A 16,871-nucleotide genomic window follows, 5' to 3' on the forward strand; every position below is an offset into this window, starting at 1 on the left:
AAAAATCTAGCCTCCAAATCTCTATGCTCTGTCTTCATATTTCAATTGTTTGTGTATCTCATCAATTCTCCCCTGACTCTCTTTTATAATGACACTTACGATTGCACTTAGGGTCTACAAGGATAATCCAGAGTGAACTCCCCATCTCAAGATGCTTAACTTAGTTATATCTGCAAAGACATGCCCCCCCCCCTTTTTTTTTTTTTTCCATTTTAAGATAATATGCACAGTTTTCAGGGATTAGAACATGGATATCTTTCAGGGGTCACTTTTTTCCTCCTACTATAGACATTGTGCTAAAGTACCTAGGGGTTCTGGGGCCAAACAATTGTAAGCAATGCTCAGTAGAGGGTTGTCCTTGGGGATTTCCCACTAAAGCTCTATTGATGTCCTTCAGTTGAGATGCCTTTCTATTCTGTGATTTCCAGACCTACTATAGGAAGACATTTTTATACAATATATAAACTTCTAAGGAATGAAAGGTCTCTGATACATCCTTTGGAGATTATCAGTTCTGGCTAATAGATATGTGACTGTCAAGTAAAGGTGTTTTTAATCTGTTCACCACTGTAGCCCCAGAGCAGTGTCTGGCACAGAAAAAAATTTTCAATCAATGTTCATTGGTGCAACAGAGTCTTACAGCTATTTCAAAAAAGCATCTGAAAAATATGTTCAGTAAAAACAGTCTTGTGAAAAATAACTGCTTAATCCCCAAAATGACTGTTTTTGAAAGACTTTGAAAGAAAATTCAGTTGAATATACATACACTTGCTGAAATATTGGCCGAAGCATTTCTAATTCTCCTGGCTTCATTCCCAGTCGTCCAGGCGTCTTCAAACTACGGCCCGCGGGCCACATGCGGCCCACAGAGGAGTCTGATCCGGCCCGCCAGGTTTTTTGGGCAGTGAGCGCAGCCGAGGTGTTACAGTAGGAATTAGTAGTTCATATAGTCCGGCCCTCCAGCTCTCTGAGGGACCGTGATCTGGCCCCCACTTTAAAAAGTTTGAGGACCCCTGAATGAAAGAGTAGACTCCTCTATAAAATGAGGACCTATGCTTTCAGAATTTGTCTACTTCATAGGGGATGAACCACTTCCTCCCCATATCCATGTGAGAATGCAAATCATAAACTTAATGGGACTAACATTCCTCTGGTCCAACTTTGCTTAAAAGAGTATCCCAACTTCTATTTTCTCCCTTTAAATGCCACTCTTGTTGAAGGCTAAGAATTGCACCTGTGACCCCACAAAGGGGTGAAAATAATCAAATTAGAGGACTTCTGACAAGCACATCTCCTTTATCTTATTGCCAGGTATAGCTAGCTATTTGTTGGCCTCAAATGTCAGCTGGGACCAGGGTGAGTCCTTGTCATTCTCTCTCACCCTCTGTCAAGACCTAAAGCCTTTATGAGCCTGATGCAGTTGCTTCGGCTGCAACAAAGCATACAGGAGAAGTGGGATTTGCAAACAAATGGGCTTTTCTCTACAGATCACTGCTCCATCTGGGCATCCCTAGTATTTTTTCCCCAGCAATTGTGAGAACAGCAGCATCACTGTTGTCCATCACTATTATAATGTTTTATATTATAAGAAAGGGTTTCAAACCCTAATTATCACTCATTCTTTGGAGCTGAGATGGAGGCCCGGGGGCTGTAAAATAAGTTTAATCGCCTGCATGATTAGCCGTTTGTATATCTAGTTGCCCACTTTTTAATAAGGAATATTTTTTTGGCAATTACTTTCTTCCTAGAATTTGTAAAAGGCAGGAGCTGGAATATAGTAGCATTCTCTTCACACCCTACAAGTGAAAATGCTGGCATTTCTAGGTAAGAGTGAGGGGAGAACTGTGACTATCCAGGTTTTCACTGGTTAAGTCTCCCTTGGTTTTCCTTGAAGAATAATCTTGGAAGACAGTCTGTAAAGACCATCTGTCCATACCTAATAACCGAGTGAGTGGGTTATTACAGTGCTGAGAGGGTTGTTGAGGTCATTTGGAGCCATATAGGTAGGTAACCAATGCGGATGAAACACAATATTTCTGAGATCAGATTTATTTGAGAAATAAGGTATGTTGCCTTTCTTTGGTCTGATGTTAACCTGGCAACTGCTTACTGGTGGCCCTCATTCTTTCATGTATTTATTGGTCTTCTTCATCCCCCCTTGCTGAAAAACCCCTGGAGAGAAACTAGAGTCTTCTAATGCTGTTTGTTTTCTGTTTCCTCTGAGTTCTGGTTCATCTCAAGTTCAAGAATAATGTCTACATTTTTCCTAGTAAATGGTAGCTTTCATAATCTGTGAATGGGGAGGGAGAAGGGATAATGATTTGTCTACAGAACAAGAACAACTGGCAAATTCTTAATGAATAGGGTGGGAAAGATGAGGTATTTGGATTCAGGAATAGTTATAGGATGGAATGCCAATTCCTTTTATCACCTGAATTTTTCATGTCATTTTATTGATAGCCAGCTGTAAATTTAAAAAATCCTATGTTCTTAATAATTATGCTACACTGCCCTTAACTAAGGCCTTCAGATTAATTCATTCTTGAAGTCTAACTTGATTATTTCTTTACAATCTTCTACACCAGTGTTTCCCAAACTTTTGACATATGTGTACCCCTTCTATAATTTTCATAACGTTGAGTACCCCTCGTACTCATGAGAACGTAGAATTAGGTGCAGCTAAGCATGTTGCAGTGCATATCCCCACCAAACTCCAGTGCAATATGTACCCCCACCAAACTCTTCCCGTACCCCTTGGGGTATGTGTACCACACTTTGGGAAACACTGTTCTACATGGTTAAGCACACTAACATAGGATCCAGGGCTTAAATGCAAACACATGTAGTACAAATCCAACTGTGAGAATTTTCTAAATCTGTCATAAGTTTGTTTACCAGTCAGAATGTTGCTAGAGATCAGTTTCTGACATCAGACCAATGATAAAATCCTTGCCTCTTAAATCTGTGTCCTTGAAAAAATTACTCTAACTCTCTGTGTCCTATTTTTCTCATTTAGAAAAGGAAATTTATAATACCAAATTTATGGGGCTGTAAAATGTGCATCAAAGTGACCACTAAATCAAAATGTTACTCAATTTCTCATTCCCTGCAAATGACTCTTCCCCACTTCATAGCCAAACTTATTGAAAGAATTGTCCTCACGTGCTTGCTCCATTTCCTTCCCTCTTCCTTTCCTCTTCAACCTCCTCCAACCTGTTTTCTGTTCCAAACCTGATCATGTGTTCTTTGCCCCCAAACTTAATGTCCTCTTCTCATATCCCTTATCTCAGTGAACTTATGATGCTTCCCTCTTCCTCCATATTCAGTCCATTTCTAAATTCTGACTAACGTTTTACATTTAAATATCTCATAAACCCAGCCTTTTCTCTCCATCTCTATCATCCCCAGCCTAGTTTCCCATAAGAAATTCTTACACGGTCCACTTCCATCTACCTCACCATCTGGACATTCATTTCCCCACCTCCAGTGCGACTCTCCTCTGGGACAAGTTCTCTCTTCGTTCATTTGACCATTTGGTTAATTCTAATCTCCTTTTCCAGAATATAAGCTCCATTTTATTCTTCATGCCTAGCACCAAGCCCCGCACTCAGGTAGGGCTAAGTAACTATTTGTGGAGTGAATAAAGCATCTGCCACATAATATGCTCTATTTCAATGGGAGTTCCCATTGCCATCTTTGTCATAGTCGTCATCACCATCATCACGAGGTGATTTTTTAAATATAAATACTCTTTCCTCTTCCAATTAGAGATAACTAAACAATAGTGTCTTTAAATCTTCTTGACCTATGGAAGTTCTGTGAACATTTTGCATTTGACTTTAGCACACTCAGAATTTTCATTGCTCTAACATCGAGACAAAAAGATAAGAATTTCTGAGAATAGGTGTGTCTTCCTGCTTTCCAGAGCGATTGCCTTTCTTCTCTTTCTGTAAATTATATGTGTATTGTTACTTAATACTGCCTTTAAAAGTCACCCCCAAACTTGACAATTTTTAAATAATAAACATCTCACCATTTCTGTGAGTCAGAAATCAGGGTAGGGGTGAGGGGGCAGCATAGCTTGTCCTTTGGAGCAGGGTCTCTCAAGGCTGCTGTTGAGTTATGCAAAAACTCAACCTGGGAGAGGACCTGCTTCCATGCTCACTCATGTGGCTGTAGGCAGGCCTTGGGTTCTCCCTGGCTGTTGACTGGAAATCAAGCCTTGTCCACAGGGGCTGCTCTCTAGGATTTCTCATAGTGTTGCAGCTTGCTTCGCCCCGGGGCTCTGAGAGAGAGCGAGAAATGGTGAGCAAGAAGGAAGGCACATCCAATTGGTAACTTAACCTCAGAAGTGACATCCCATCACTTTTATGGTGTCCTGGTCATTAGAAACAAGTCATTGGATCTATTCACACCCCAGGAGGTGAAATTTCACAATGGGATGAATATCAGGAGGTGAGGGTCATTGGGAGTTGTCTTAGATAAGAAGCTGCCTAATGCAAGGGGTGACTTCCTTCTCTCTAGGCATGAGCCTGGCTTTCACTTGATTCCTTTAAGCCTTTTCTCCTTTGGCAATCATGGGTAGCATATCCATCAGGGCCACACTTGTCACACTTGTCTTAAAAAAAAAAAAAAAAAAAAAAAAGGAAGAGGGGAGGAGGGGGGTGGGGCAAGTTCTGCTAAAAATAGCTCCTAATATAAACAATTTTAATTGTCTTTGCACGTTGTGCATTAACACTTAATCATGGAGATAACCCCAATTACTGATATTGGCTTGTCTGAGCATCAGTTTCCTGGTGACTTATTTTACAGCTTCCTAATGAATATATTAAAAATAGAACTCAAGAACTAACAGATACAAAATGTGTATATTTAGATCCTGGTTTTCTTTCCCTCTCTGCACCCCCATCCCCTCACTGCACACAGAGGTTTTAGTGCTGATTGGAGATCATTCTGAAACTTCATCTATTTTATCTTCATGTACCTATAGTCAGTGTTTGCCATCTAACTTTGGTAACAATCCCTCAGCAGTAAGTAAACCACCTCCTAAGTGACTGAGTTCTCTATCATTCATCACACACTCTCTTACATCACATGTCATAGGAGGAAAGGGAAATGCCTGTATTTAGGAGAGGTTTGTGGAAAGTCCTTGGAAAATCAGCGCACATAGATGTCATCGTTTCAGGCAGAGCTGAATGAAGGATTTGTAGAGGGGACTATATTAAGTAGACCTGCAGCTGTATGACCGCTATCTCCACCTTTCGTTTCCTTGTGCAGATTGTTTCCCAGAGGAAGCTGTCCAAATCCTTGCTGAAGCACGGGAACACAGCTGGGAAGTCCTCCATCACGGTAAGCTGCCTTAGGCTGCCATCTGCCAGGTGCCGCGTGGAGCTGGCTGGAGCAAACCAGACTTGTGCAAAGCAGACCCCGTGGCTATTGGGAACTGATGCCACAATGGTGCAATCATCCAAGCCACCTCTCTCTTTCTTTCTTTTTCTCCACCTGTCAATACAATTTTGACCTTTTCATCTCTAGGGATGAAAAGGATCTGAAAGAACAGCCATTTGCTTCCACTAAGCACTTCTGCAATTGCAATATAGGTTTTAGTGGGAAATAGTGATGGAGTTAGTGAGCTCAGTAAGAACATGGAATTGTGTGGGATTTTCACATCCTTAAAACTACCTATCCCTGCCTCTCATTTTTCTAAAAATCAAAAATTTGCTCTAATCCCATGTAGTCCAAGGTTTGATTTGTTGCTTTAAGACCAGAGAGCCCAGCATTCAAATCTCTTCTTTAATATAATAGTTTGGTAGTCACTAGCCACACATGATTATTTGAGCTTACGTACAATTATTTAAAATTAAATAAAAGCAGATATTCATTGCTTAGTCCCACAAGCCACATACGAAGTGCTCAATAGTTACATGTGGCTGGCAGCTACTGTTTTGGACAGTGCAGATTATAGAAACTTGCTATGAGTGCAGAATGTTCTATGGCAATGCTGGGAGCACTTCTTAATAAAATCTTACATTTTCCTATACCTGAAACATTGACCTCTTATATTACAGCCTTTGAGAAAGGCAGAGAAAGTATTCTAGCCAGTTAGCTATGTGAATCTAAATTGCTAGAGAGATAAATTGCCAGGAGGCAAGCCTTCTGAGTTCCTTTGAACATTTCTTTTTAACTTAAAAGTGACTGATATATTTATTTATTTATTTTTTTGTTAATGTAAGCCACTTTTTAAAGGAAAAAAAAAATTCCTAAGAATTCCTACTAGTGAAAGTTAGGACCATTCTTACAATGACTTATCTGAATTAAATATTCGAAATGATGCAGTCATGTCAAAGCTTTCTCTTGACTTCCATGCTCACTGATGAACAAATGGTTCAAATGGCTTTGAAGATCCACTGGGTGCTCCCAAAAGCCAGGGAACTGAAGGCTCATTCCCAAAGCGCACACCCAGAGAAGCCTCAGCTGGTAGACCGGGTGTGTGATTTGCCAGGGGTCTCTCTCATGGGAATGAAACCTCACCTTGCTACCTTTTTCTCTAAGATATCTTGGAGATTTTCTTCCTACACACATCCCAGAGAAACTTTATCTCCTTCATTTTAAATAATTAAATACTTCTCTTAATCTTGGGTCTTTGGATCAAAACAAAGGCTCTATTAGCTTTTGGAAAACTCTCGAAAATATGTGCAAAATTTTCTAAGCTTCTGCAGATGAAGATCATAACTTCCATTGTGTTTCCAAAGATGTCTGTTAAAGACCACAAAACAGTTAAAGACCACTGCTCAAGTGGAGTGTAAGAGGCATGAAGATGACAAGGTACAAAAGAGGACCAAGTGGAAAATCTACCTAGGATGGTTTACCAAAAAAGTTTTTGAGTTTTTACTCTTTATCTGGACTCATGTTTTCTACTTCGTAGGCAATGTTTTTGGCTTTAATATTACGTGTAAAATAAAATTTTCCAGAGGCTAACCATGTGAACCCAACTTATAATGAAAAGTTGAGCTCAGATAAAATGGAGATGTAATTGAATTAAAGCTCAGTGGCTTGACATAAGCAATCTGATGAGGATATCCATGTCCCACACCTCTAAATGCCCAGTTAGGTCCCAAACATTATTTGTGAATGGTTGAACCTATCTGGAACTAGACAGTACCTAGATTTTTATCATTATTGTTTTTCCCCTGTTTTTCCACCAATTTCTATTCCCAGGCTTTGAGAGTCACTAACTATTAAATATTGGAAAACAATTTATTATGAAAGAGATGCTTAGGTACTTATACCAAAATCTCTGTCAAGAATTCTGTTCTTGAGAGTTAAGGATTCTCTCTCTCTCTCTCTCTCTCTCTCTCTCTCTCTCTCTCTCTCTCAAGCCCAGGGGGAGTCTTTTACAAAAAAAATAGGAATTAGCCTGGCAGGTATGGTTCAATGGTTGAACATTGACCTATGAACTAGGAAGTCATGGTTGGATTCCTAGTCAGGGCATATGCCTGGGTTTCAGGCTCAATCCCCAGTGTGGGGAATGCAGGAAGCAGCCAAGATATGATTTTCTCTCATCAATGATATTTCTCTCTCTCTTTCCCTCTGCATTTCTCTCTGAAGATGATTACAAAAGAAAATAGGAATTAGAACATTTTTTTTGGTGGTCATTTAATCATTGGTTTAGAAAGGACATAGAGACTGGTTTATTTCCCTATCCCTTGTTGGTCTAAAAACAGTGGGGAAATGTTACTGCTCCTTCTTATTTGCAACTTTCCAAAGGGGGAAATTGTGTGTGTGTGTGTGTGTGTGTGTGTGTGTGTGTGTGTGTAATTATTTATGGATGTGCCATCCAATGTTCTTCCTAACTGCTGCTCCAAATTGTCTCTTCTTCCAGCCTACACCCCATCAATTGTGTTGTCATGCTGAGCATAAATGAAATCTGGTTTTCTACTATTGTTTATCCTAAGGAGTGGCCTTAAACACCTGGAAATGCTGTGCCATGCTCACTAGCATTGTAGAAAACTCCTTTCCCAGCGTCAGTTTTTGTTGATTTTGAACCAAATATGAGTTAAATTTGTTCATGAATTCCTGGGCTGATTGGTCCAACCGTTACTGCAGCTGATGCATGCTTTTTCCTTTAGGTGATTGCTGAAGAACTATCTGGCAATGATGACTATGTTGAACTTGCATTCAACGCTCGGAAATTGGATGACAAGGTAAAGTGTTTGGCATTAACCTTACTGAAGGAAGTAATAAAGCTGGCTCACAAAGTTTAATCAGATTTTCCCCTATAGCTATTTTTTCCCCATTTTCAGCCTACATTATTAAACAGATCAGATTTCAGAGAGGTTTGCAAAGTAAGACTTTCCTCAAATTGTGAATTAGTTAATGAGATAGAAGAGAGGCTACAATTAAGTCAGGAAATTTTTATTACACTAAGACTTCATTTGTTGCCCTAGATAGTTTGGCTCAGTGGATAGAGCGTTGGCCTATGAACTGAAGGGTCTCAGGTTTTATTCTGGCCAAAGGCACATGTTGGTTTTCGGGCTCGATCCCCAGTAGGGGGCATGCAGGAGGCAGCTGATCAATGATTCTTTCTCATCATTGATGTTTCTATCTCTTTCTATCCCTTTCCTTTCTTCTCTAAAATCAATATAAATAATTTTTTAAAAAAGACTTCATTTGTTCCCAAATGCAACAGCTCAGATATGCATGGGTAAAATATAATTTAATCCATTGGTAGGGGCATTTTAAAAGAAAAGAAGAAATGGAAAAGGAAAGAAAAGTGACATTTGTTATGCACCTACATTTGTCGGGGTTAAGAGCTTTGCATGTGTTATCACATTCATTCATTTTTATAACTTCCAGGCAACAGATAATATTAACACTGTTTTTGCAAATGAGGAAACAGATTCAAAGATGTGCTAGTTCGGATAATCCAAGACAAGATTAAATACACAAGGATTTTGTTAGGAGACATGCCTGTGTAGGGAACATAGGGAGGAAGTCTGGGAGAGCTGACAGACCATGATGCAAGTCTGACCATGAATAAAGGAGAGAAGGAAGGAAGGGTGGGCAGTGTCCTGGAATACCATGCATTTCAAGGAAGGTTCAGCAAGGGAGTTAGAGCTAAAATTGGTCAGCAAGTTCAGTAGTCAACATGCAGGTTTTCCTGGAATCCGGGAAAGATAGAGTGTTATAAGTGGAAGGAATCTGATCTTATTCAGCTTCAGACTTTAGGATCATTTTCAAAAGGTCAAGCTTAACTGAAGTTGTATGCATTTTACTGAGGGTAACTGTTGAACCAAGATCTTCACTTCTCTGACCCATTCCTTATTTAATAGGTCAATCAGGCCAGTTCATCTTAACATGGATAAGCAGTTAAGACTTTGTTGAATTGGGAAACAATTCCATCAGAACAAGGTTTATATCCCAAATTGTGTTTCCAAGTATTTGGTGTGAGGTTTAAAAACATATATCGCACCTGGCTGGTGTGACTCAGTGGTTAAGCATCTACCTTTGAACCCAGAGATCACAGTTCTATTCCTGATTGAGCATAAGCTCATGTTGTGAGCTCCATCTCCGATATGGGGTAGGCAGGAGGCAGCCAATCAATTATTTTTTTCTTATCATTGATGTTTTTATCTATATCCCTCTCCCTCCCTCTCTGAAATCATATATATATATATATATATATATGATTTAAAATATATACATATATATATTTTTAAAAACCCTCTTACCTCAAAAGGACCATAAGAACTAGACCCTTAACATCAGTCATATTTACTCTTTTTTATAAAAAATTTTGATGGATATTATTATTACCATTTTAATCATGGGAAAATTGTAGACTCAGAGGGGATAGAGAAGTTTTTCAAGATCACATTACTAGTAAGTGACCAATCTGGTATTAAAATCCAGTTCTGTTGGCCTCTTCACACTATCTCTCTTAAATGTCAGTGAGCGTCTCTGTAATAGAGGCTTCAGAGCAATAATTATAAATTTTTATAGGGGTATTGGTAGAGTCTTTTTTTAAAAATTTAAATTCTTTATTGTTTAAAGTATTACAAAAGTCTCCTTTTCCCCCCATTGACCTATTGCTGGCCACTCTCATCCCCCAGCTCATGCTCTTGCCTTCCCACCTCCCCACCTGCACCCCCATCTGTGTCCATTAGTTATACATGCATACAAGTCCTTTGGTTGAGTCATGTTTACTTGTCTATTTCTAGTTCATAGAGTTAGTTCTTGGTCTCCTTGACTCTACACGCAGTCGCTGGCTGGGAGCATTCCATGGGAAGCCTGGCCTTGGTGCGAGTGCAGGGTGGGAATTGCAAAATGTTGCAGGGGCCTTTGGTCAGTTACACCCCTATAGTAAGAGGGGTTCTATATGTTCTTGTGCCCACCACATCCTGCTAAGCATTGTTAAACTGAGATTTCAGTTTCATGTCTGCCTCACTGTCATCTGTATTCTTTCTATTATATCTCACATCTCCCACCCAATCACAATCCATGTTAGTCTTACATATACCAAAAAAAAAAAAAAATGTTGTACAGTTTCCACTTCTTTAAAAAAAAGGGGGGGGGGAGGGGTGTCCTCGCCATATATTTATGATTTCTCTTCCACCATATCCTGAATCAGAAAACACATTACATTCATGACTATATTCACAAAGGGCTGTTTTCCTAGAGTACAACTAGAGAAGATGGGATTTTGGGTGTGGCACCATTTTTTCCAACGATTGCTTATAGGCATTAGATGAAGAGGGTAAAGCAGTATCTTAAGCAATTTCCTAAACTCTTAAACAGAAGCTTATATCTTGACATGTCTAATTCACTTTCACCTGCAAAAATACTCAGCCCATTTATGCATTTATCAACTCACTCTTTCCTTTGTTCATTTACTTACTTATTCGTCTGTTATTTACCAAACCTTCATTGCATGCTTATTCATCCAGTGATAGGAAAAAGATATACTTTAAACCACTCTCCTACCCACAACCTGCAATCCACCATCTAAGTGAAACATAAATTTAAACAGCAAATGATATAATAATACTGTAGCCATGACAGGATGTGCTAAGTGATGTATAACCCAAGTGCCCTGAGAAGGGTAATTCATTCTTTCCTGAAGGGACATCGGGAAAGACTTTATCCTTGTGAATGAATTATATTTTAATTCTTTTAGTATCTTGAGTGCATTGTGTAAAACACATAACCGCTACCTTTTGACATTAGCATGAACTTGGTGCTGGGAACCGCAGTGTGAGTTGATATCAATTGGGTGTAAGCTTTTAACCTTCACTTCCTTGGAACCATTATGTTCTTTCTCCCTATCATATCCCCAGGTTTCAGAATAATTCACCAAACTGCTTTGTAGTGTCTTCCCAGGAACCATTATAAGCCATGGAGTCAGTGTCTAGCAGTGTTACACTATTCATTTAATAGCTTATAATGGCTTCTTTCCACTTAGGAGTCTCTTAAGAACCACTAATTTGTCCTCTGACTTATGTCACAGCACAAGAAGACTTTCAGGTTTGTTAGTGGACATATTGACTGGAAAGTGTTTGAAGTTTCCTTTCATTCAAATGAGCACTGCTCATAAAGCTGGGCGAGTCCCTGTGTAGCATTTAATATGGTTTGAGATGGTCATTCCCACCCTTGACTGTGCAGATTATCCAGGACCGTGGTCACTGTTGTGCCTCAGGGCCCCAGTGCTGCAGACCCAGGTCCTCTATAAAGTGGTGGTGTCCTGCCCAGACTCCTTAGTGTCCAGCAAGGAGCAGGCCCTGTTCAGAACCAAGCAGAGGTCATTGCTTCCATTTGGACTGGAAGGTGAATGGTCTCAGGTGAAAAGAAGGCAAAGTTGTAGAATTTAAGAAGCAAGATGATGCCATGAAGATCATCTCATACAACCTCTTTGGAAAATAAAGCCACTGATTTGTTTGATGACAAAGTCACTATTAGTGCTCTGGTCAGCTATTGCTGTATAACAAAACCACCTTAAAACCCAGTGACTTAAATTAACAACTATTATATTGTCTGCCAGAAATTCAAATCCACTCCCCTCCTCTTTCCCCATGTGTCTCCAAACCTTATGCCTCACTGTCCACCCCCCCACTGCCCACTACTGTGTACCACTCTGGATAACTCTTCTGGTCCTAGTGATATTGGCAAAAGTCACTCATGGAGGAGCTTATCTGGAGTGCCCACTGTAGCTTCCTCACATGCATGGCACATGAGTTGGCCAAAAGGATGGACTCAGCTCCGTTGCTCAGCTAGAGTGCCTCCATGGTGGTCTTTGGATGGTCACACTTCCTACATGATGCCTCGCTTTTTCCAGAAGCTGTGTGGCCTTTTCGACATAGCTTTGGAAGTCATCCTTCATTACTTCTGCTATATTCTATTGGTTACAAGAAAGCCAAGAGGCCATCCCAGAGTCAGGGAGAGGGGAGTTAGACTCCATGCCTTGGTGAGGGAGTAGCAAAGTCATATTGTAGAAAGCATGTAGACAGTGGACATTGCGATGGCCACCTATGGGAAATGCAATCTGCCACAGTGCTTTTGTCACCAAGCCAAAATAAGAGAGTATAATTATTTCATGTCTCAGCTGGGAAAGTAGTTCCCAGAGATTCTCAGGGAGGACCTTCTTCTAGCTTTTAGCATTAAGTGCTGTTTTAGCTGTCTACATGTTAGCTGTTGAGCTTATCTATTCATTGAGGAAATGGTTCATGACTAAAAGCCACTGAAATACATAAAGCTCCTAATATTTTTTGATAAGTATCATGAGAACAACTGCTTTCTAGGTACATTTGGGAAGTTGCAGTATGACTATGTGGGGGAAATATGCTAAATTCATGCTATATGCTGAGTTAGATGTGTTTGCGAAGGGAACACAACTTATTTTTATTTATCTGTCTGTTTTAGGATTTCTTCAGTAAATCTGACCCATTTCTGGAAATTTTCCGTATGAACGATGATGCAACTCAGCAGCTTGTACACCGAACTGAGGTAATAACTATGCCATCTCATCTCCTCAGATGATAAATTGACCTGTTTTGAGAAAACCCTTCCATTTCTTAATGTCTGTAGCTATGCATTCAGATATGAGTCCTTACTGTTCTCAAGAAGACTCTTTATCCTCAATTTAGATTGTAAGAAGAGAAGATCCTCTCTCATCCAAATTTTTCATTATTTTAATAGTAATACAAATATAAATACTAGGTAATATTTCATGAAGGTGACTAGGCGCCAAACATTGTACTAAGTGATTTTATACACATTATTTTTATCTATTTCTCACAGCAATCCTTTGGCATGCTTAGTATTACCCTCATTTTGCAGTTGAATAAACTGAATTTTTGGGAGGTCGGGGCACTTTCCCAGTTCTCGCAGTTAACAAGGGGGACAACTGAAGTTTGAATTGAGTTTGTTTGATCCTGAGCTTCACTGTAACTGGGAAAGGCAATCTGCCTCCCCAGAGAAAGTTGATACACTCCACTGATATCAAGCCTCTCATGTGAACAGCAGCCTTCCTCAGCAGCCACTGGGTCTGTCTGCATGTTCCTTTCCACTTCCCTCCTCTTTCTCCATGTGTCTCCAAACCTTATGCCTCACTGTCCACCCCCTCCCACTACCCACTACTGTGTACCACTCAACCACCAACCCCAATCTCTACTTTGTATTTTATTTATAAGCCAGTTCCAAGAGAGATTCTGTAGGAGTGAGAAGTGCATTGATGGGGAGTAAGTGGGGTAATTTTTGACGATTGACTTGGAGCTGAGAGAAGACTGTGTTGTGCTCACCAGCAGGAACCCTGTGTTGTGCTCACCAGCAGGAAGAAGGAACCCTCCAGACTCATACGATGAGAGTGGAGGTGCCATGCTCTCACTACCCTACACTGGAAATCCAGTTCCATTTTCCAGAAGTAACAGAGTTGCAAGTAGCATTGGGGGGAACAGAACCTGTCATACTTAGAGTAGACAAGTATTAAATAGTGTTGAATGGCCTAGTCTGTGGATACCATTGAATGCATACTTGGCATTTCATAAAATGGGTTTAATACAACAATGGATAAATGAATGGAGTAGTGTATCCACTATAAGTTATAGCACAAAATGATGCTCTGGAACTTAATCCCTGGGCAATAGATTGAGGTGCAACTGGGATAGTTTCACCCCCAGTGATAGTTTCACACATAAGGATTGCTTCGGTGACACAGACTTTTCAGAAGATGTAAATAGACTTTGGGGAGGACCAGAAGTGTATCCACTCAGGCTTTTGCTGTAGTCGGTGAATGGAGGCTTTAAAGTGCAAGGAGAACAGGGATGGATGGTGCACTGTTGGCCTCTCACAAGATCCTTTTCTCCTTTGCTCCTCACAGCATTTCTCTTCTCATTGTTGATCTTGTTAAAGCCTCCTAGTCCCAAGAATCTCTAGAACTCCCCCCAATACCTCATTGCTGAGGGGTTCCTGGAGTCTCACAAGAAATGTGACTATAAACTTCTCCAGTTAGTCAAGCAACATAACGTTGTTTTGGGGGTTTTTTTTCTTGTGGGCACACACACATGCACATTTTTCATTTCAAAGGAAATTTCTGGTTGAAATTTTGATTTGCTATTGAGTTTTTCAAAACTGTTGCAATAAGACATCTTTACTCCTTAGTATCTATACTAATAAAAGGGTAATATACTAATTAGAGCAGACATCTTCCAGATGTCCTTCTGGACAAAGCTACAGCAACTCCCTGAGGCTCAGACAAGTTGCAGATGGTAGCTGCTGCCCAGGGCTGGCCCAAGGCTCAGGCAAGCCACGGTGGCTGCTGGGGGCTGGCAGGGGCAGCAGCAGAGGCGTGATGGGGGCATCTTCTTCCCCTGATCAGCCCAGTCACTTCCTGCCAAGAGAGGCCAGAGGCAGCAGCAGTGACACTGGGGGATGGGGGTGTCTTCCCCTGATTGGCTGGTTGCCTCCCACAAGGAGCGGGCCTAAGCCATTGGTAGACATCCCCTGAGGGCTCCTGGACTATGAGAGGGTGCAGGCCAGGCTGAGGGACCTCCCTCAGTGCACAAATTTTCGTGCACTGGGCCTCTAATTTTTACATAAAGGAGAGAATTTTGACCTAACCCAGATAATTTTATCTAACTTTTCTCATCACTGTCACTTTGATAATCCCCAGGGTATTGGAGCTTAAGACAAAGTCACACAGAAACAGTATTTTTCTACTTCAATGCATTAAGAGAAATTTAATAATGAGCCAATGATATAATGAATAATTCATGGTTATATTAAGGATTCCAGTAGAAGAGAGAATCACTTATAAAATAATTATGTTATTTGGATAGAGAATTAATTTTTTACAGTGCTAAGACTTCTGCTTACTAATAACTTCATAGGAAGAAAAATCAACATGGCAATTTTATTTAAGTTCCTTTTATGTCCCCTAGAGAAGTGGTTTCATGCATCAGAACCACCTGGAGGGGAGGGCTATCCTCCAGAGTTTCTGTCCATAGGTCTGGGTGGAACCTAGAAATTCACCTGAGGATATTTTTTCCAGTGATTTATAGAGAGAGTGGAAGGAAAGGAGGGAAGGAGGAAGGGAGGGAGGGAGGGAAAGAGGGAGAGAGAGAGAGAGAGAGAGAGAGAGGGAGAGAGGCATTGATTTGAGAGAGACATGTCTATTGGTTGCCTCCCCCACATGCTTCTTCATGGCTGGGAAACCTGCAACCAAGGTATATTCCTTTGACCAGGAATTGAACCTACAATCCTTCAGTCCACAGGCAAACACTCTAACCATTGAGCAAACTATCCAGGCCTAGAATTTTGCATTTTTAACAATTTCCCATGTGATACAGCCACTGCTGGTTCAGGAATAGTCTGAATACTCATGCATTCTAAAACAAAATGAATTATTTGAGTCAGTGATGATAGGATAAGACATGACATGAGGAATTTTGGGCAGGATTTAGCCAACTTCATGGTTAGTAAGCTGCTTTTAAATGTGTTTCACTATTTAATAGACTTAGTTTATGACATTGAAGATCGGCCCTATGTCTGTCTTCCTAGGATAGTTAGTGTAAATATGCTCCTGGGATTTTTCTTCTAGAACCTTCTGATCTGTAAACGAATCTAAATCAAATTCATGGATTATCAAAGACCACGTAATTCTTTAGCAGTAGAATTGTGCACACACACACACACACACACACACCGATACTCTTTGCCTATGTTGACCTCAATAAAAGAGAACTTATGTCCTAGGACTAACCATCCTTCAGAAGAGGGGATGTTTTATCAGAGGCCAGAGGTAGTCCCACCTCCTTAATCCCAATCCCCTTTGATATAGAATGAGTCATCCTCAGTGTCCACATACTAGACAGTATTACTTATTCTTGAAATGACAGCCAGGCCAGTGATGGCAGGAGTTCTGCCCATATGACCCACTTAGTGGAAACCCTTGAAAGATTTACTACTCTAGGTTTTCATTAAGGCACCTGGTCCAAACAATTGTCCTTTGCAAAGGGCCACAAAGCACCTCTAGCATTTTTTGTTTGTTTGTTTAAATGTGAAAATGTCAAGCATTTTCTCTCTCACCCAACCACTCCTCTCTTTTTTCTTTTCAGGTTGTGATGAATAACTTAAGCCCAGCCTGGAAATCATTCAAAGTATCAGTAAATTCCCTATGCAGTGGAGATCCAGACCGCCGGCTGAAGGTCAGAATTCTATGTCTGATAATGCAATTTTTGTGTATTTATTTAACCCTCTCTCTCTCCTCAAGTGAATGTTGGCAAATCCAAAATTTTCTGTGCTGTTTAACCAAATCATTTAGCATCTTTTTTGAAAAAGCAGGAGCAATTTCTTCTGTGAGAGTCATTGAAGCTCATGAT

At 40.4% G+C, this 16,871-nt stretch overlaps 1 protein-coding gene across 4 annotated transcripts in view; it reads left to right on the forward strand.

The window, feature by feature from the left end:
- Positions 1-16,871, forward strand: part of CPNE4 (copine 4) — a 325,568-nt gene that overhangs the window by 227,107 nt on the left and 81,590 nt on the right. For all 4 annotated transcript variants that reach the window (XM_036431485.2, XM_036431488.2, XM_045579294.1 and 1 more), the window contains exons 4-7: positions 5,278-5,349; positions 8,130-8,204; positions 12,916-12,999; positions 16,608-16,697. In XM_036431485.2, the coding sequence (XP_036287378.1) occupies positions 5,278-5,349; positions 8,130-8,204; positions 12,916-12,999; positions 16,608-16,697 (321 nt within the window). The remainder of the gene's footprint in view (positions 1-5,277; positions 5,350-8,129; positions 8,205-12,915; positions 13,000-16,607; positions 16,698-16,871) is intronic.

The sequence above is a fragment of the Pipistrellus kuhlii genome, unplaced genomic scaffold, assembly GCF_014108245.1.
Source record: "Pipistrellus kuhlii isolate mPipKuh1 unplaced genomic scaffold, mPipKuh1.p scaffold_m20_p_11, whole genome shotgun sequence".
NCBI classification, from domain to species: domain Eukaryota; kingdom Metazoa; phylum Chordata; class Mammalia; order Chiroptera; family Vespertilionidae; genus Pipistrellus; species Pipistrellus kuhlii.